The sequence below is a fragment of the Natator depressus genome, chromosome 2, assembly GCF_965152275.1.
Source record: "Natator depressus isolate rNatDep1 chromosome 2, rNatDep2.hap1, whole genome shotgun sequence".
In the NCBI taxonomy this organism is placed as follows: domain Eukaryota; kingdom Metazoa; phylum Chordata; order Testudines; family Cheloniidae; genus Natator; species Natator depressus.
Window position 1 is genome coordinate 205,712,545 of NC_134235.1, and position 21,483 is coordinate 205,734,027.

A 21,483-nucleotide genomic window follows, 5' to 3' on the forward strand; every position below is an offset into this window, starting at 1 on the left:
CCTGAGTGGAACAAATACACACCAAAACTAAACTACAGCATACATCAGAAACAAAGGATTACTTAAATCAAAGTCAACTTTTTGATTTTTAATATATATTTTTCTGCTGATATACATGTGTACAAACCTATTCTAATTGTGTTGTACACAAAAAGAATATGTATTTACACTCTCCACAAATCAACTGAGCCCCAACATTGAGGCTCTTTTTCAGAAACCATGAATTATACTATTTTTGTTATTTCTCCTCCACCTTTTCCCCACAAAAAAAAAAAAAAAAAAAAAGGAGGGAGAGAAATAAATAGCCAAGTCTCCGTATCCAACCTCTCCCATCAGAGGGCACAAAATCATCATCAACATCCCAGTCCTCAAGTGCCTTGGTTTAATAAACAACAAAAAAAACAAAAAACAAACAAACGAGTAATCCCGAAATATAATTTAATTTCTGGTCAGGTTCAACATCATATTTAGAATAATCTTAGAATAAAAATACCCTTCAATAATAAGCCTTTGTAAAAATATTTTTTCCATTAATGCAAATGTGTAGTTTTGTCTGTGACTGAATATTGCATATTCAAAACATTTATTTATAAAGCCTTTAATTCCTTCATATAAACAAACATTCCCTAACTCCTAGCTACATTTTCTATAGTGCATATCACTGTACTTTTGAAGCACTTAAGCACATGCTTAACTTTAAGTTAAGTTTACAATTAAGCATGTGCTTAAGCACTTTGCCAAATGTGGGTAGAACATAACTCCTGCTTACGTGCTTTTATGAATCAGGTCTAAACCATGAATAGGTAAATTAAATCTGCATACCAATGTCACATAGGGACCTTTTTGAGGATTATTTTTAGTACACATAGATCCCAGTCAGGTTAGGGCCCCATTAGGCTCAATATTGTACAGCCATAAAAACAAACAAACAATGAGCTCACCATCTTAGGCTCGAATGCTACAAACAGCTCATACAGAGCCCCACTGACTTCTACCTGTGCAGGACTCCTTGTAGGATTAGGGGTATTAGTTTAAAACAGGGAGGTGAAATAAATGGTGAAGGACAGGGAAAACAGTGATACAGTATAATCATGTTTTTGTGAAGACTGAGTGCAAAATTTGTAGTTATAAACCTTGATTCTAGTTGTTTTGTTAGAGACAGATGAACAGATCAATAGTGGCCTGAACTCCTCACCTGCCTTTCTACGGTCAGTTGTTCTGTAGTGTTCTATAGGCATCATGGTAAAGTGCATGTTAAGAGAGGATGTGGCACAAAGCATCCCCAGATCATGCCACCCCACAAAATGGCACTGCAATCACTGCACCTCAGTCTCCTCTTTGGTGTTCAGTAATCACTGTGGTCCTCAGTATCAGAGGGGTAGCCGTGTTAGTCTGTGTCCACAAAAACTACAAGGAGTCTGGTGGCACCTTAAAGACTAACAGATTTATTTGGGCATAAGCTTTCATGGATTAAAAAAAATCTACTTCTTCAGATGCATGGAGTGAAAATTACAGATACAGACATAAATATATATTGGCACATGAACAGAAGGGAGTTACAAGTGTAGAACCAATGTTGAAGGCCAATTTAGTCAAGGTGGATGTTATCCACTCCCAATAATTGATGAGGAAGTGTCAATACCAAGAGAGGGAAAATTGAAGAAGTGGGTTTTTTACCCATGAAAGCTTATGCCCAAATAAATCTGTTAGTCTGTTCCACCAGCCTCTCCTCATGGCAGAGGGCCACCAGACTCCTCATTGTTTTTGTGGTCCTCTGGTACATGAAAGAGATCCTCTTAAAATGATAACTACTTAGAAATCTGGTGGAACTTCTTGGAGTTTACTGAAAGAGGACTGTCACCCATCATCAAACCTGATAGTATTCAAAGAAAGTTCTTAAATGAAGGATGGGAGAAACCCTTTCTACAAGGCCAATTTATAATTGTGTATATACTAAGTTTCTCTCTATTTAAGTTGTAAAACAAGTTTTATAAGATTTCTGTTATCAATGAATGGATCTGTTAATAAACAGCATTAAAAAAAGCAAAGAAGAGAAAAGAAAAGCGAAAAGAAAAAGATCCTCTTTACTCTGTGATGCAGTTCCAACTGCTTCTGCATAACAGTGAACTTCCTGTGTGGGTGAAAAGACAAGCCAGGTAAGGTAGAGTTTCTACTACCACACAGCCTCCTTGAATCTTCAGGGCTCTCATGCACCCGGGAGTGGGTTTGTTTGTGTTTATTAACTAGCATTCTTCCACTTGGGATCTAATTTATTAAATCCTTACAAAAATGAATAGAATTCCTCTGGCTCAAGACCCTCCTTCTCTTAGGGCTTTCCATTTACCATTGGTTTGGATAGCTACCCACAATGCAACTCTCTGTTGATGCAAGAGGATCGACTGTGGATGCACTCTGCGAACACAAGGAGCATTGTGTGGACTTGCACAGCCAATGTAATTAAAGCAGCATATGGTTGTCAATGTCAACTTAATTCTGCATTGTAGACAAGGCCCTAGCTCCCTCTGAGCAGAGAAGCTCTGCCAGTCCCATTCCAACCTTTGGGCCTCTCTCTAGGGAGACCTTCCCCAAGGAATCCTAATAATAGAATCATAGAAGATTAGGGTTGGAAGAGACCTCAGGAGGTCATCTAGTCTAACCCCCTGCTCAAAGCAGGATCAAACCCAACTAAATCATTCCAGCCAGGGCTTTGTCAAGGTGGCCCTTTAAAACCTCTAAAGATGGAGCTTCCACCACCTCCCCAGGTAACCCATTCCAGTGCTTCACCACCCTCCTAGTGAAATAAACAAACAAATAAAAATTAATATCCAACCTAGACCTCTCCGACTGCAACTTGAAACCATTGCTCCTTGTTCTGTCATCTGCCACTACTGAGAACTGTCTAGCTCCATCCTCTTTGGAACCCCCATCCAGGTAGTTGAAGGCTGCTATCAAATCCCCCCTCACTCTTCTCTCATGCAGACTAAATAAGCCCAGTTCCATCAGCCTCCCCTCGTAAGTCATGTGCCCGAGCTCTCTAACCATTTTCTTTGCCCTCCGCTGAACTCTCTCCAATTTGTCCACATCCTTTCTGTCGTGGGGGGCCCAAAACTGGACGCAGTACTCCAGATGTGGCCTCACCAGTGCCAAATAGAGGGGAATAATCACTTCCCTCAATCCGCTGCCAATGCTCCTACTAATGCAGCCCAATATGCCATTAGCCTTTTTGGCAACAAGGGCACACTGTTGACTGATATCCAGCTTCTCATCCACTGTAATCCCCAGGTCCTTTTCTGCAGAACTGCCACTTAGCCAGTCAGTCCCCAGCCAGTAGCAGTGCATGGGATTCTTCCATCTTAAGTGCAGGACTCAGATTTCTTTTGGCCCAGTCCTCCAATTTGTCTAGGTCACCCTATCCCTACTCTTCAGTGTATCTACTTCTCCCCTCAGTTTAGTATCATCTGCGAACTTGCTGAGGGTGCAATCCATCCCACCATCCAGATCATTAATGAAGATCTTGAACAAAACTGGCCCCAGCACGGACACCTGGGGCACTTTGCTCAATACCAGCTTCCAACTAGACATCGAGCTGTTGATCACTACCTGTTGAGCCTGACAATCTAGCCAGCTTTCTATCCACCCTATAGTCCATTCATCCAATCCATACTTTTTTAACTTGCTGGCAAGAATACTGTGGGAGACCATATCAAAAACTTTGCTAAAGTCAAGGTATATCATGTCCACTGCTTTCCCCATATCCTGAGAGCCAGTTATTTCATCATAGAAAGCAAACAGGTTGGTCAGGCATGACTTGCCCTGGGTGAATCCATGTTGACTGTTCCTGATCATGTTCCTCTCCTCCAAGTGCTTCAACATGCACTTGAGGACCTTGAGGACCTGCTCCCTGATTTTTCCAGGGACTGAGGTGAGGCTGACTGGTCTGTAGTTCCCTGGATTCTCCTTCTTCCCTTTTTTAAAAAGATGGGCACTATATTTGCCTTTTTCCAATTGTCCGGGACCTCCCCCAGTTGCAACGAGTTTTCAAAGATAATGGCCAACGGCTCTGCAATCACATCAGCCAACTCCCTCAGCATTCTCAGATGCATTAGATCCGGCCCCATGGACTTGCATGTCCAGCTTTTCTAAATAGTCCTTAACCTGTTCTGTCACCACTGAGGGCTGCTCACCTCCTCCCCGTACTGTGCTGCTGTCTGGGAGCTGACCTCATCTGTGAAGACTGAGGCAAAAGAAAGCATTGAGCGCTTCAGCTTTTTCCATATCATCTGTCACAAGGTTGCCGTCCCCATTCAGTAAGGGTCCCACACTTTCCCTGACCACCTTCTTGTTGCTAACATATTTGTAGAAACCCTTCTTGTTACCCTTCACATCCCTTGCTAGCTGCAACTCCAATTGTGCTTTGGCCTTCCTGTTTACACCCCTCTATGATCGAGTAATATTTTTATACTCCTCCCAAGCCATCTGTCCAAGTTTCCACTTCTTGTAAGCTTCCTTTTTGTGTTTAAGCTCACCGAAAAGTTCTCTGTTAAGGCAAGCTGGTCGCCTGCCATATTTGCTATTCTTTCTACACATTGGGATGGTTTGTTCCTATGCCCTCAGTAAGGCTTCTTTAAAATACAGCCAGCTCTCCTGGACTCCTTTCTCCCGTCATATTAGCCTCCCAGGGGATCCTGCCCATCAGTTCCCTGAGGGAGTCAAAGTCTGCTTTTCTGAAGTTCAGGATCCATATCCCAATCCCTGAGATCAAAGCTCCCTCTTCCTTTAGGAGAAGGTCTCCCCAATCCTCCTTCCTGGCTGGCCTTGTTGGCCCATCACCACCATCGGCAGGGTTCTCTCACAGAAGAGCCTCCCGGCAGCTCTCTCTTGACACTAATCTCCCTTGGGAATTCTTTTTTAAGCCTCAGCAGATGGTTACAGGGCTCAGGCACCTGGCACCCATTCCCAGCATGGTTGGTGATTCTTCTCAGAATTTGCACATATTTTTCTTAAAAGGGCTGGGCCTTGGAACATATTACAGTGTTAAAAGGGATATGAAGGATGAGTCAGAGTTAGACTTTATTAAGAAGGCTACTCTTTAAACTTCCTGGATTTATGGAAACTGCTACGGCTTGATTTTGTTTCGAAGAGAAAGTGAAAAGGAGCAAGTTGTTTGATTTTTCATTTTATTTTCTTATTTTTGTTGAATACTCCCTTGTGGTGTGAAATTTTATTGCATATAGTGAACAACTTTTTAAGTGAGAACATAAGGAACTCAGTGAAATTTCTTGTTTATATACTAAACAGACATAATGAAGCTGCTTTTAAAACGCCTAACCTTCCAGTTTCTCATCCATCCTTTTTCTACTTTTAAAAAGGTTTAACTGCATTTTTGTTTTCAGTGTTTGCTGAAGTCTTTGACATGCCCTCTAATGTAGATAATCAGCAACACATAATCTGAGTCGTCTCAGGTTAAGCAAGATCTTTAAATCAAATATTTGAACAGGTGCTACCGTTGTGAAATTCTCAGTTGATTTCTACAGAATATATTAGTCAGGTAAACAACTAGAGTAGCACTATCAGTATGATTTGTTACAACTAAATTCCAAATGCTTGTTTGTTGCTGTACATCCTCCATAGCAACAAACCGGGAAAAAAGTAATTCATTTTTAATAGGAAATACATCTGAACAAGTTGAATGCATAGCCAAGCCAAATACATCAGCTTTCACAAAGGAGAATAGGCTCCCAAGTAAATGTGGAATTTGAAATTAAGACATCCGTGTAGAGGATGTATCCTTGATCTCATCAGCAGCAAACTTCCCTCTTCTCTTCATTATAGTTTGAGGCCTCACTCCCTCTCTCCATGAACTTTTCAAAAAAAAAAAAAACAAAAAAAAACTTGACTTTGCCAGCCTCTATAAAAAATGATTCCCAACGAAACGTGTGAAACCCTGCCTCACAGAAGTCAATGGGAGTTCTACTGACTTCAATGGGGCCAGAATTTCATCCTTTATCTTTCCAGTGTAAGTTTACTAAAGTTCTATTACCTCTTTTGCTCTTAACCAGCTTGTTTCCACTGGCCCCAAGACAACAACTTCCTCTCAAATGACACGGCCACCCCAAAATAATGACCAATTCAGGGTCAACAAAGTCACCAGCCAACATAGTGAGATTTAGCGCCCGTCTAGTCTTAACATCTTTCACTATTATTAATTTTTAAAAATATTTGTTGATTATGTCTTAATTGCACATATTTTTCACCTTACTGAAATACATTTAATCATATTCCTAATTAATCAAAGAATTTGAAAATTAAATTACATTTATAACATTGAAAAAGAATCATGCAAAGGGAACATTTTTGGAAAAGTATTAATATACTCATTCCTACTGTGTTCATTTTCATATTTAAATTCCCAAAGTCCTGTTTTTCTAATGATTACCAGGAATTTTAAGTTTTTGTATTCTGACTGAGCTATTTTCACACTAAGGACCAAATTCTGCCTTGGGTAGCAGTGGTGTAAATCCAGAGTAACTCGATTTACTTCAGTGGATTTATAGCAGTGTTACGCAGACCAGAATTTGACCACATGTGAGTGTCTTAACTGACTGCCAGGAGAAGCAGTGACTGACAATATGAAATATTTTAAGTACAATTTTAAAAGGAGACAGTGGTCTTGCTATAGATCCAAACACAAAGAAGTGATACCTGGAGATCTGGGGAATCAAGCATTTAAATTTCTAATTTAAAAAAAAAAAAAAAAAAAAAAAAAAAAAGCTCTTCTTCCAACCATAAGATTCCAAATGCAACTTTAAAACTCAGAGCCAAATTCAACTCTGGTGCAAGCAGGCAACTTCATGGACGTCAAACATGTTGCACTACTTTTTTCAGCATTGAATTTGATCCAGAGAGCCTACCAACACAGGCTGCAAAAACAACTAAAGTGTTTATGTAACAGAAAATCACATATATACCAAATGAATGATTTTTGATGTATGTTTGATGTTATACAACTTATCTCATCCAGTTACTTGTTTTCATATTCCTCCTTTTAAGAAATAGAATAATATAACCAAAAAGTGACAAGATTTTAAAATTTTGCATATATATTTATCTATTTAGCTTTTGATTTACATTTCAGAGGAAGGTTCAGCAAGAGTGGAGTAAAATTTTGGCCGAGATCTACTGGAACTGAACTCCTTTTAGTGGGGAAAACTTCTTTTATACACCCCTCCTCACAGAGCTTATACCCCCTTCCTCATAGCTGCTGAAGCTAAGGGTGCTGCAGGGGCTGCCGCTGCTGCTGCCCTCCCCTCCGACTTGAAGTGGTTTCCATCACATACAGGGTTTACAGCTTGGTTCAATGGCTGTCAGCAACCCCACTAAACAAGTTGTTCCAGCGCCCCTGCCCTTCCTATGAAATAGTTATAGATTCATCAGCTACAAAAAACCTATCATGTGACTATGAAAGCTATTTTTAATTATTAAAATTAACATAGTTCTGATCTGGAATAATGACTGCATATACCCTTAACTTTTGGCATGCAACTCTACCATCTGCTATTTTAATATTCCTGAATGAGAGATAATAATCAGCCACAGGAGAACTGACTCATGACCCATCTTTCATGCTGACATCCTTTGGACAAACGGAGTACTGTACAATGTCCCTCTCAAAATCTGGGCTGCTGAAAATGGGTTCTAGATACCTGAAGAGAATCAAGCACTTAACCTATTACAAGCAGGTTATACAAAATGTTCAGTGTGTGCTTCATGCTTCACAACAATTCAGGTGATGAAATAACTTCAATTACAATAAATATAATAAATAACAGTAATAATAATAAATAATAATAATAATAAGACAACATATATTACAATGTCTCCACTACCCATCCCTTTGTGACATGTCTAGGCAACAGAGTAGCTGCAGTTTTGTTGTAATTTTTTCTTCTTTTACCAGTATACGCATTATTTTTCTGCAGTCCACTATCTGGTGGAAATTATAATAAATGCAAGACTCAAATTTTAAGTTTTATCACAAATGGTTAGTTATAAATACCTCTTCTAAGAAATCAACTGTATGCTCAAGTGGTGTTGCAGACAACTCTTCAAATACTAGATTTTTTTTGTAATTATCTGTTCCAATGCGTTCTGTGGTCTTCATAATGCAAACTAATTTATGCGTTATATCACTGGGTATCTAAAACAAGAGAATCATAGGTTATCAATTCTATAAGAATATGATCTTCATAGTACAAAGTAGTCAGAGAATAAACACCAATAGCTGCCTTTTAGATGACAGACAATATTGAGGTCCTGGTCAGGCCTGTTGGGACTGAGTGGAGGGAGCAGAGCACAGAAGTACAAAAATAGCTGGCAGTAGAGCATCCTGGGACTCTGAAGCACCTTTTCAGAACCGCTGTGTTGTGTGAGTGTCCAAAAATCTGTACCCAGACCTCTGGACTTGCTTTAACGTCTGGTTTGTCACCTGCTTGTGGTTGATCTTTTGCAAATAGGCACCAGTTTAAAAAAAAAAAAAAGGAACCCTCAAAAACAAGAACCAAACCCCCTATTTTATACCATACTGATAGACAAGTAGGGCCACATTTTCAGACAACAGTGCAGTTGCATCTCGGGGGTGGATGAAATGAACCCCATACATGATGTCTGTAAGATACTTTCAGATAATATATAGGGCCAAATTCTATCCCTTGATATATGCCCATAACTTCCACTCAATACAAGCTAAATGAATGTTTCTGACAGCAGTTTAGCCTAATTATTAATTCACATCCAACAATAAATTAACTCTTTCCAAAACCATATCCCTCTTCGTGGAAGCATTAGATGGACAACAATCTGGGCCTAAACTTTCAATTTTAGGTTTCATTGAGGTGGATGTATTTCATGATTTGACAGCTATGGAATTTGCCATTGATTCCATCCCTTGTTCAGAATGTGCTCCAGAATCTAAACTTCCATTAAAAAAAATTAGACTTCTTGGTTGCAAAACAAACTGTACAAACAAACTGAGTGTAACAACTGACACATTGTCATCTTCCAGGGTCTGCAGACAGCCTGAAATCAAAGCTCCAAGAGATTCCAACCCAGCTGCCAAAACTTTCATAGCTTTACCCCTGACATTTTCAACAATGCTACAAACCTATGTGTTGTCAGTACAAAATCTGCACAATAATTGAAAATGTGGGGATAGTGTCAAATAAATTTAAAAATAGAGAAAGACAGAGCTAGCGTGCTGACTGTATTATTTCTGTTCACATTAAACTGAGATTTTTAATGAATTAAAGCAACCATATGTTTTTCAGTCTGCCACAGAAAGTAGCTGGGCTTGCAGCAGAACTTAGATCCGGTTTGCCACCAGGGTCAGGCTTTATAAAATTGTCTTATGAACTGTTTTAAAAACACAAAGCCACAAAGGTGCTCCTCTTCTGGATTACGTCACACATTCAATGCAGTACTGTGAAAATATTTTAAGAGAAACTAAATTACCTTTACTATAATTAAGTGGCAAAGGGTGGCCTTGGAATGGCCCCCATCAGGCAGTGGCTTGGAGCACCCATTATTGTTGCGTGTATTCTTGTCCCATTGGTTTGATATAATTAAGTTAGATTTTCTGTTTCAATTCTTTGGCAAGGGACATAAGCGATAAAAAAAAATAGTACTCCAAAGGTCAAGAAATATGGGGCAAGAGGGCTACAGCTGAGATTTTTTAAAATTAATTTAGGGAAACTGGATAGTATACTGAACAAAGTAACTCCTTTTATTTCCCTAGAGACCCAATTTTGGTGGTAGAAACTGTCTTGGAGGACAGTTACTTGCATTATAGTGCTACTAATAAAAGTTTCCAGCAGCTGATAGCCAATGATCAAGATAATTCAAGGACAATTTTTTTAAAAAATCTCCAGTGATGTAGATGTGCAGTGGGTATTTTAACTAAGTGCACTGATATCTTTAGGAATTGAGGTATTAACTGAGAAACACACATACAATATTAAGTACTCACAGTTACTTGCATTCATAGCTAAAACCAGTAGTTCGTTAGTGATAACAGTCAGTGAGTGATGTCTTGGCCTCACTGAAGTCAATGGCAAAACTGCCATTGAGTTCAGTGGAGCCAGGATTTAATCCATGTATTTTAAACAGGATAGGTTAATAGTCTAGAGGGTTGAGTCCTCTCAGTCACTATGGACCAGACTGAGTCCCCCATACTCACACCCCACCAGTAATCCAATTTACTTCAATGGATCTATTTGTGTAACTATTCACAAGTGTAAAGGCATGCCTGTCCCAATCTGAATCCTACCTTAACCAAATCACATTTTAAATGCAGTGATACTCAGATTTGAGTGATTCAGGAGCCGAATTAGCAATCAACATTACCCAACAGAGCCACAGTAGTGTGAATTCGTTGTTTCATTTACTACAATACGTAAATATACAATCATTCTCACAGCAAATAAGTTAATAGTACAAGCTGATAACTTACTTAGTTAATACCATTGTAAAAGATCCTGATTGGTTAATAATTAAAATCAGTGTTTTAATCATGTGATGCAAAGAACCACAGGAGACACTTTAAAAAGCCACTTGCTCCTCCCAAGCCTCAGTCTGAGTGTAACTGTTTTAAAAGGGAAGACCCTTAAGAAAAAGGATAAGAGCACCAGAGGGGTGGAAAGGAACGGCTGACACTAAAGTAGTTTCTACAGAGTGTGTTCATGCTAGAACTTCAATACTAAAGATTAAAGTGAAATTAACTTCAATAAAGTGTTCATATATTTCCAGTTATTTCCCCCTTAGAATCATTACAGTGGGGACAAAACCAGAAAGGTCTAAACATTGTTGGTGATGGTGATTCAGGTACAATTAAACTCTGCTCCCAATTTATCCCCAATTTTGCCCATCTCTACTAATATTAAAAGACTTGATTCCATTCATTGGGAAGTCCTAACCCTGAAAGAGCCAAACAGTTGGGGATCGTGCTTTTCATGGCAAGTCTTAAGGTCTCTGCGCTAGAAAACACTAGCAAATATATTTTCAGCACCCCGAAGTCCAAAGGGTACAGTATTTGTCATTCAAACGTCAGCACCTTACCTTCTGCATGGCGGTTAACGTGCCTGCCAGAGGGGAGCAAAACAGCAAGAAAGCTGGTTCGGTTTTGTCCAAAAACTCTGCCAGTATTTTCTGGTTCTCCTCATTTTCAAGATACTTGCTCCATTTCTCTGCTTGAAATTTCAGCAACAGTGCCAAGCGGTGCCCCACAAACTGGACCCTCTCCTCCTCTGAGAAACTTTCTTCCTGCGCCGCCTCTTCCTCCTCCATCTCCAGCCCGAGAATTGGAGGGGCTGGGGGGAGCCGCTGAAGCGCAAGGCGGACTCCCGCACAAGTTGCTGCTCAGAGACTAACTTGCCCCCCTCCTTCAAACTCCCGCCTACACGGCAGCTACCACTTTGCGTCCCCTTGCAAATGCACTAGCCCCGTTGGCCCGGGCGGTTTGCAGTTCAGCTCCCTCCACAGCCCCAGCTCGTCCCGCAGTACAAATCCCCTCAGCTACCGGGCAGCGCAGTGACTTCTCTAAAGTTTCCTTCCTCCGCTGCCCTGTATTTGCAGTTCGCCTGCGGCTCCCTCACTGCCCTGTAGTCCCTGACAAGCAGCCAGGGCACTACTTACATTGTTGCCTGCTGCAACCTCAGCTGCCCTAAATTGCAGGGCAGCAGCGTCCTGTTTCCCTGGGGATGCCGGAGCCACTGGGACACCCGGCCCCGCCTCTCCAGGGAGTAGCTCAGGCCTCTTCCCAATCAGGGCACCGCCTCCCGGGGAACCAACCACCGTCACCCACCAGACTGGGGGGCAGAGAATTTTCAGCTTCTCTGTGGAGCCAGCTGGGTGTGGGGGGCTCAGACTAAGGTCCGGGGGGGGAGGGGATTCACGCTTCCTGATACAGTTCCAAGTTCAGCCTCCCTCCCCCTTCTCCTCCACTCCACCCCCAACCCCCGCTCTGTCCGCTCCCCCCGGCACCCACACAATGGTGCAGCCTCCATTCGGTGAGGCTCTGGCTGGCCGCTCACAGAGTTCGGACGACGCTGGTGCCCTCCCTGGTGACCCCAGAGCCCACTTGAATCGGATCCTGGCCGTGATGAATGTGAGGGGCCTGTCGGTCTGCGGCTGGCGGGAGGAGGGATGCTACACCCTTGGAGCACAGAAGAGGGCACGATGAGGAGGTGTAGGCATGAAATGCGTGCTCCTCCTTGACAGAACAAGGAGCAATAGTCTCAAATTGCAGTGGGGGAGGTTTAGGTTGTATATTAGGAAAATCTTTTTCACTAGGAGGGTGGTGAAGCACTGGAATGGGTTACCTAGCCAGCTGGTGGAATCTCCTTCCTTAGAGGTTTTCAAGGTCAGGCTTGACAAAGCCCTGGCTGGGATGATTTAGTTGGGGATTGGTCCTGCTTTGAGCAGGGGGTTGGACTAGATGACCTCCTGAGCTCCCTTCCAACCCTGATATTCTATGATTCTATGAATCCCAACACCCAGGGTTGTGCGACAGTGCTTATGGACAGTTTTGTTTTTTAAATGGGGGGGGGAGGGGAGAGGCAACTTTGTGATTAATAAACTCAGCTGTTTGGTGTTGCAATAACAAAATGTAACTAAGGCTAAGTGACTGCAAAACGTGTATAAAATGTCAATGTGGAAAAATAATGCTCCACCTTTGCACTTTTTAAAACAGTACAGTACTTAGTCAGCATGTTTTATACCCAATACTCAAACCTAAACATGCATGTAAGATTGTAACAAGATTCCAAGAAAGCACATTATTCTAAGTACAGTGCAGTGGTTAGTTTAAAGATACATATGCATGCAATATTTGTATATATCTAAATGCTGCCCTTTGGTGGATTATTAGGGCCCTTCCAAATTCACAGTCCATTTCGGTCAATTTCACAGTCATAGGATTTTAAAAATAATAAATGTCATGATTTCAGCTATTTAAATCTGAAATTTCACAGTGTAATTGTAGGGGTCCTGACCCAAAAAGGAGTTGTGGGCAGGTTGCAAGGTTATTGAAGGGGGGGTTGCGAGGAGGTTGTAAGGGGGTTACTATGCTATCCTTGTTTCTACACTGCTATTGGCGGCGGCTCTGCCTTCAGAGCTGGGCAGCTGGAGAGCGGTGACTGCTGGGCAGGAGCCCAGCTCTGAAGGCAGAGCCACTGCCAGTGCAGAAGGAAGGATGGCATGGTCGCAGTATTGCCACTCTTTCTTCTGCACTGCTGCCTGCAGAGCTGGGCCCTCAATCAGCAACCACCACTCTCTGGTCATCCAGCTCTGAAGGCAGTGCAGAAGTAAGGGTGGCAATACTGCGACCCCCCGCCCCCAAAATAACCTGGCAACTGCCCTGTAACTCCCTTTTGGGTCAGGACTCCCAATCTGAGAAATGCTGGTCTCCCCTGTGAAATCTGTATAGTACAGGGTAAAAGCACACAAAAAAAACAGATTTCACCAGGGGAGACCAGATTTCACGGTCCATTAATTTGGTAGGGCTCTAGTAATAATTTACAGAACCCTTTTCTTTTAGGTCAGCAGTTCAAATATAGCCAAGATGACTGAGAATTGATACCATGAGTGGCGTATCAGAAATGGGTGAGTAGTCTCAGTCCAATCCCAAGTGGACAGCTGTATACAAGATTGCCAAAAAAGAAAAATCCCTCCCCCAATAAATAGGTACATAAATAAACTCACAGAAAAACATATGGGGAGATGGCAAAGGTTTTTTTCAAACACACTTTTAAAATGCTAGCAGAAAGCTATTCATCAAAAATAAAACTACTTTAAATAAAAATAAGATTAGAAAATGTTTAGCTTTATCATGTAAATTACACATCATCTTCTCCCCTCTTCTTTCCCTCCACCCCATCTCTGTTCAGTGCCGGTGGTACCAGCTCCTAACCCACCCCTTTGCTTTCAGTACATGCCCCACACACTCTCTTCACCTCAGAGCAAGTGAAGGTGTACATTCCACTATTCTTCCACTGATTTAGACACAACTGGACCTCCTTATAGCCACATTGGGGGCAAATAGCTAGGAGAAAAGTGCAGAAAACTAGCAGCACAGAAAGGTCACTGAGCTTGGCTTGTGGTATGGAGGCAGTAGAGAAGAAGGAAGCATAGGGCAGCTGGTGGAAATAGAACATACTGACCCACTTGAAACTGCTCTGTGTTGAGTCAATAAAGAAACGGGTAGTATATTGAGGCTTAGATAGAAACAGAACATGTTTATTCAAGCAGAACACACAGGAGGAGATTCCTTGCATGACAGAGTTTTACTACACCTGTGCACCTGGCACATCATTTCCAGGCAGCAATGGAGCAGCAGCTCCACCTGTCAGAGTAGTCAGCTGCTGCTGATATGGTAGGATATCTACTTCAGAAGGATGCACTATCCCTGGATCAAAGGCAGCAGCACCAGGAGAAGAGTGAACACCAGGGCAGAGAGATCATGTCCTCCCTTTGCAAGATAGGCAACCATTCACTGCTCAGAAGGCTTTGTTTTTTTGTTTCCAGCACGCATAGGCCTTTCACCTTTTAAAAAATAAAATACATGGTTTATATGTTTATGGATGGGTGGTAACCCTGACTGTAGACATCACAAAACTAATCATCACAGTTGGCCCTAACTGGCACTTTTGATGGCAATCTTGACAGAGAACCCATGGACTGAATCAGGTCAAGGCACGTTGGCAGGCATTGTAGGGAAGCCCTCCATACCACTCCATGTACCCATTCTGTGGATAAATAAAGATTACAGCTAAAATAGAAGACTATTAAAGAAAAGCATGTCACCTTCATAATTGCTCTCTCAGAATGTCATACACAAACCAGGTCAGGTGGAAAGTGAACCTTCTGTCACTCTGAGGACTTCTGAGCTGCTAAGCTAAAGACACTGTAAATAAATCAATACTTCCCAGCCTTCTGTAATTAAAATTACAACTTTATTTGTGTACTATTTCTTCAAAACCAGGTAACAGAACTTGCTCCATAGTGAACTGCATTTACCCTATTCTTCACACCAGGGTTCGCCTTTAGAAGTTGAGTTTCTGGCAAGAAGGAACTGGGGGGGGGGCAGCAGTACCCCTTATACCATGGTATATGTGTGCCACTCCAGAGAATGCCAGAGCTGGTCCCCTACGGATACCACTGAGGGGAAAACTTCCAGCACCGGTGCATGTGGAAGGCACACACACCTACAATGGAATGGACATGAGCAAGCACTCGAAGAAGAAGGTAGACTTATGAACACTAATGCAGAAATGGAAGAAGTGTTCAATATATATTTCTGTTCTATTTTTGGGGAAAAAATCAGATTATTCAGTCTCATCATATGGTGATGGTAACACTCTTTCCCTTGCACTAGAATAACTGGTGGCTGTTAAACAGAAGTTACTAAAGTCAGACATTTTTAAATCAGCAGGTCCAGATAACTTGCATCCAAGAGTTTTAAAAGAGCTAGCCAAGGAGCTCACTGGACTGTTAATGTTGCTTTTCATTAAGTCTCAGAGCACTGAAGACTTCAGTAGACTAGAAGAAAGCTAATGTTGTGCCAAGTTTTAAAAAGGGTAAATGGGTGACCTGGGCAATTATAAGCCTGTCAGCCTGACATTGACCCCAGGCAAGATAATGAAGCAGCTGATACAGGACTCGATTAATAAAGAACTAAAGGATGGCAATGTGATTAATGCAAATCAACATGGATTTATGGAAAATAGATCCTCTCAAACTATCTTAATATTTTTTTCTGATGAGATTACAAGTTTGGTTGATAAAGATAATAGTGCTGATATAATATACTTAGACTTCTGTAAGGCATTTGACATGGTTTTACAAAAGATAGATCATGCCAGACCAATCTGATCTTGTTCTTTGAGAAGATAACTGATTTTTTAGAAAAAGGAAAGGCAGTAAATCTAATCTACCCGGATTTCAGTTAGACATTTGATACAGTTCCACATGGGAACTTATAAGTTAAATTGTAGTAGATGGGGATTAATATGAGAATTGAAAGATGGATAAGAAACTGTTTAAAGGGGAGACTACAACAGTTCATACTGTAAGGTGAATTGTCAGGCTGGACGGAGGTTACTAGTGGAGTGCCTCAGGGATAGGTCTTGGGAACCTATATTATTCAATATTTTTAGTAATGACTTTGGCACAAAGAGTGGGAGTGTGCTAATAAAATTTGCGGATGGCACAAAGCTGGGAGGTATTGTCAATATGTAGGAGGACCAGAATATCATACAAGAAGATCTGGATGACCTAGAAAACTGAAGTAATAGAAATGGGATAAATTTAATAGTGCAAAGTGCAAGGTAATGCACCTAGGGACTAACTAAGAATGTTTGCTAGGGACTTGGAAGCAACAGAGGAGAAAGACCTGGATGTATTGGTTTATCACAGGATGACTATGAGCCACCAATGTGATGTGGCTGTGAAAAGGTTAATGGAATCCTAGGATACAACAGGCGAGGCATTTCCAGTAGAGACAGGGAAGTGTTAGTATCGTTATACAAGCCACTGGTGAGACCTCATGTGGAATACTGAGTGCAGTTCTGGTCTTCCATGTTTAAGAAAGATGAATTCAAAGTGGAACAGGTGCAGGAACTACTAAATCTATATGTTATTAAAACTACAGACTATAGAGAAAATAATGTTTTTCAGAACGACGTCAGAACTGAGGACACTAAAGTTCCTGACCCAGACCATGCGGCGGTGAGAAGGAACTGGAGAGGCAGTTGGTCCGTCCCGCCCTTTATCACCTTGGTCGGAAGCATGAGGCAAGCCAGCGTGCATTCATGGACCAACTGAGACTACTTTCAAATTCGCTGATTCTGGGAGGATGGTACTCAGGTGCAACCCACAGTAGAATACAATAGGGACCATCACTAGCAGAACTCTAGAAACATGAACTGGTCAAAAAAAAGAGGGAGGTGAATTTTTTGAGGGTTTTTTTTTGCAACAAAAATTCTTTCTAACAAAAATTTCAAAATCAATATGTTTTGACCAGTTCTACTAATAACTTAGGAATGGGACCCAACCGACTACCCCTTAATATCTTCCTGTCTCATCATCAGGCCAAAGTAATTTTAGAGCCTGAACAAACTGATTGTGTCTCCCCCTTTTCCATATAAAGTTGCTCCATATCCTGACTATCTTGTTTATATTGCGAGGACTTTTTTCAAGTTGACTCAGCCAAACATAGACTGAAAGTCTCAATTTAAGATATGTAAGCAGACGTAGCATCATTAATTTAGCTAGATACCTGGTGTGTAAGTCTTACTCAGTTTTAATTTCTCAGGCACTCAGTCAACAATACTCAATTGTCCTGATGATGGTCAGCAAAGGACAGTGCCTACCTGTGAGAAGGTCATATTTACATGAAACATATAAAGTTGTAGAGCTCTAAAACACTTTAAGATACTGAATGTACTTCATCTGCAAAGAGCCAATTTATGTTCTTCATTATTGTGACGCTCTGAGCCTCTGGAAAATCTTTGATAGCTACTGCAAGCAGTTCAATGGATAGCACAAATATATGAGGTAACAAAGGACACCATCTGAACAGAAATCATTGAGATAAAGACATGAACATGAACAATTGTAGAACAGATTGGTGTAAATTATTATGTAATGTCTGAAATTAAATTTCTCCAGCATTACAAAAAGATAGTCCCAAATAATTCTTTATTTGCTTCTGTGACAGACCTCCAAATCTGCTTTGATTTTCCCAATAAATTTCTCTTATACTATTCCTAAACAAATCATTTCCATTCAACAAGTAGAACTGAAGTAGAGTAGAATGCGGCAAATATTTGCTTCACTCAATCTTTTTCATTGCATTATGTATTTGCGAGGTGTGTTTCCTGAACTCCTTTTCAAGAATGAAATAACTCTTACATTTCATGGGATGGTTAATTACATGTACAGAATTTGCAAGAATGCAAATGAGATTAATGTCTGTATCCAAGAAATTCCCATCTAAATAGTTATTTTAAATGTATATTGCCCCTCAGGGTACCCTCCACTGGTAAATTATTGGGTAATCAGTCTGTTGTCACTTACTAAATAAAACTTCTAAATTTAATAACAACATTCTTAAACCACAACCATATATAATATACCCTGCTGAGGCAAAGTGAGTAGGGCAGTTATTAAACTATTAAGGCAGAACAAAGGTCCAGCCAGACTATTGTCAGCTATGCAGTAATAAGACCACAGTGAATCTCCGCTAATTCACAATGATAAAATAATGTACAAAGCTTACAGTCTTCACTCTTTTTACACCTAGTAATATTTCTATGAGAGCGAGCTTTTCAAGCACTATGAAATTGCGTATTGAGTTTAATATTAAATAAAATTAACCATGGTAAATCTAAATTATGTAATTTGAAGCTTTTAGTTTGGTTGTTAGACATTAATAAGGTAAAATGCCTCCTTGAGTAAGAGTAGGAGCGTGAGTTTATCCCTATTTAGCAGCCTTAGGCTCTGTTTAATCAGTGTTTTTACATAGGTGCCTGACTTTAAACCTGAGAGTAGCCCCATGGGCTATCAAGCTATGTACTAATTAAAGGCTATATCATCAAGAAGCGTTAAGACATTTTGACTTCAGTTTTTGTGCTCTTAAATCTTTGCAAATTTCAGAGCTTCTTCAGAATTTTTAATCAGAGTATGGAGCAGCCAAAGCTTCACCATAACAAAATAAAGGACGATTGAGATAATTTGGGGGTCTATCTATATGAAAACGATAACAGTATTATATTATATAGTACATAGCCTTAATTAGTACATAGTCTGTAGAGTACCAAATGTTAGATTGTCATAACATAATTACAGGAGACATTCCCTATTAATCAGCATAGTGTTGAATAGAAGTATACATCATAACAATAATAAGAAATTGATCTATATTTTAGTTAAATACTTCCATTTTAATTACACACAAACATTAATTAAAATGGAAAAAGAAGTCTTAAGACATTTTGACTTCAGCTTTTCTGCTCTTTTTTTTAACTCCATGAGTAGGAAAAAATCTCTTTTTATGATAATCTGTAAAATCGAGTGCCTGTCTTTTAAGTTATGTAAGCAGATAGTTACAGGTTAAGGGTGAAGGACCTGTGTCTGTTGTTTGAAGCTGCTATTCTTTGGTCTCCTTCTGTTAGCTGATTCTCAAATCCCCTGAGCCTTTTCAGTGAGTTTGTCTATAGAGGATTGGAGAGAGTTTTTTGATTTTTGAAAACTTACTATCCCTATTACTGTGGTCAATGTTAAGGTAATTTCTTGTGTGATCTTCAGCATTGCAAATCCCAAGTGTTCAGACCCATAAATTTTACCAGCTGGTTTTAAAAGCAAGGGTGTGTGTGTGTGTATTACTCTGTCTTCTTTCTGAAAAGCTCAAAAATTAGAAGTAGTTCACCTCCAACGTGTGTGTGATCATTTCAGGTTCAAAATTCAACTGCATATGTACAAAAAATTCACACACAAAAATGCTTGCCTTCTTCATGGCTGCTGAGAGGGGGACTCCACATACACTCCCCTGTCCTAACATCTGGCAGGGTGGGGGACTGCTACTCTTTCCCTTTTCTACTCCCTCCTCTACCTGTCCTGCCTCCTTCACCTTCCTGCTAGACCCTCCCTTCCTTGCCCCATCTCTGCCTCACCCAGTCCTCCCCTCCCCCATTCACATTCTCTTTCACATTCCCCCTGTTTCCTGTCTCACAATGTCCCATTTCTTCTTTCAATCCTTTCAGTCTCCTGTCTCTTGCATGTTAAATCTTACCTACTGCACACTTCCATTTCCATGCCCCCTCATGGTTTGTTGTCCAGTAGCCCAGAAAGTGATCACCTTCCTTACAGTTTGCTTGGCTTCAGTCTCATTAGAAACAATGGAAGATAATGGCTATTTTTAATAGGGGTGAGCCTCACTGCCAAATGCAAAGAATGCAGGGAAATAGCACATCTGTAACCCTGCCCCCCAAACTTGCTCTTTTCCTCTAACAAATGATTCCCTTCCAACACTATTAGTTGTGGATGTCTTGTGTAATAATATCTTGTGTTTTGAGAGCTGAGAGGGCAGTTTGGTGAAGAGGATGGTGGAAGGCTGGTATGCCTTATGGGGCAGAGTAAAGTTGTGGTCTGGCGTACGGTAGCTGTTGCAGTGGTGTGCGCCTGTGAGTGGAGACGCAGGCATGTCCTGTTCAGTGGCTTAACTTTTCATTGCTTGGCTTTCGGGAGTTAGCATCAGTTCTGTTAGGCATGTTGCACCCGTTAGTGCTTCATAACGGAGTTTTTTGTGTATTACCTTATGTGACAGGGTCGGGCCAGATGGCTATAGGAGAGTAATAGAAGGCAGATATATTAGCCCCAGGTTAAGTAGGTCCCTTTTCCCTGGGTAAGGTAACAGGGAAGGTTCCAGAGCAATCAGGAACATTCTGGAGACAATTAAGACAGGCTGATTAGAACACCTGCAGCCAATCAAGAAGCTGCTAGAATCAATTAAGGCAGGCTAATCAGGGCACCTGGGTTTTAAAAAGGAGCTCACTTCAATTTGTGTGTGCGTGTGAGGAGCTGGAAGCAAGATGTACTAGGAGCTGAGAGTGAGAATGCGGACTGTTGGAGGACTGAGGTGTACAAGCATTATCAGACACCAGGAGGAAGGTCCTATGGTGAGGATAAAGAAGGTGTTGGTAGGAAGCCATGGGGAAGTAGCCCAGGGAGTTGTAGCTGTCACACAGCTGTTCCAGGAGGCACTCTAGACAGCTGCATTCCACAGGGCCCTGGGCTGGAACTCGGAGTAGAGGGTGGGCCTGGGTTCCCCCCAAACCTCCCAACTCCTGGTCAGACACAGGAGTCGTCGACCTGGACTGTGAATTCAGAAAAACGGCCAAGCTGAGGGTTGCCATGAAGCTCCAAGGCGACCAAATCCGCCAATAAGCGCAAGACCCACCAAGGTAGAGCAGGAACTTTGTCACACCTTACTTATTTTTAATGTTTAAGCAGAGGTGGAGGGTTGCATAAGAGAGGGGCATTCCTGAAGGAGGGAGCAGAAGTGCAGCTGATTACTGAAAAGACTTAATCCATTAGCAACCGCATATGAACCCATGTCTATTAGGTCAGCAGCTAACCATAAAACTCTTCTCTGTTGTAGAATAAAATCTGACCAAAAATTGTAGCTCCTCAGAGAGACTGTATGAGTGCATGGTGCATCAAGCCCATCCAAAACTCTATCAAATTTATATGCAAACTGCCCACCATGCATACTTGCACATAGCCCAACAAATTTATGTACACGATGCATAAAATTTAGCTGTCAGCAACTATCAGATATTACAAATAACACCTACAAATGATCCTAAATTAAAATTGTTTTAAAAACTACACGCTGATCCAGATATACTGAGAATATACACCCAATCAAATTTT

General features: G+C 41.1%; 1 protein-coding gene and 1 long non-coding RNA gene across 3 annotated transcripts in view; one reads left to right on the forward strand and one right to left on the reverse strand.

Annotated features, from left to right (window-relative positions):
* The window catches only part of DNAH11 (dynein axonemal heavy chain 11), a 276,304-nt gene extending 264,635 nt beyond the window's left edge, over nucleotides 1–11,669 (reverse strand). Inside the window, 2 exon segments of the mRNA XM_074945797.1 lie at nucleotides 8,057–8,197; nucleotides 11,110–11,669. Of these exon segments, the coding sequence (XP_074801898.1) occupies nucleotides 8,057–8,197; nucleotides 11,110–11,337 (369 nt within the window). The 5' untranslated portion in view covers nucleotides 11,338–11,669.
* Nucleotides 11,670–12,047: 378 nt separating this feature from the next.
* Nucleotides 12,048–16,989, forward strand: LOC141981708 (uncharacterized). Of its 2 annotated transcripts, XR_012637889.1 has the most exons (4): nucleotides 12,090–12,238; nucleotides 13,589–13,653; nucleotides 15,084–15,294; nucleotides 16,726–16,989. It is a non-coding gene; the product is annotated as an uncharacterized LOC141981708 (long non-coding RNA). The 2 variants fall into 2 exon arrangements; XR_012637890.1 differs by lacking the exon at nucleotides 15,084–15,294 and having other exon boundaries at nucleotides 12,048–12,157.
* The last annotated feature ends 4,494 nt before the right edge of the window (nucleotides 16,990–21,483 follow it).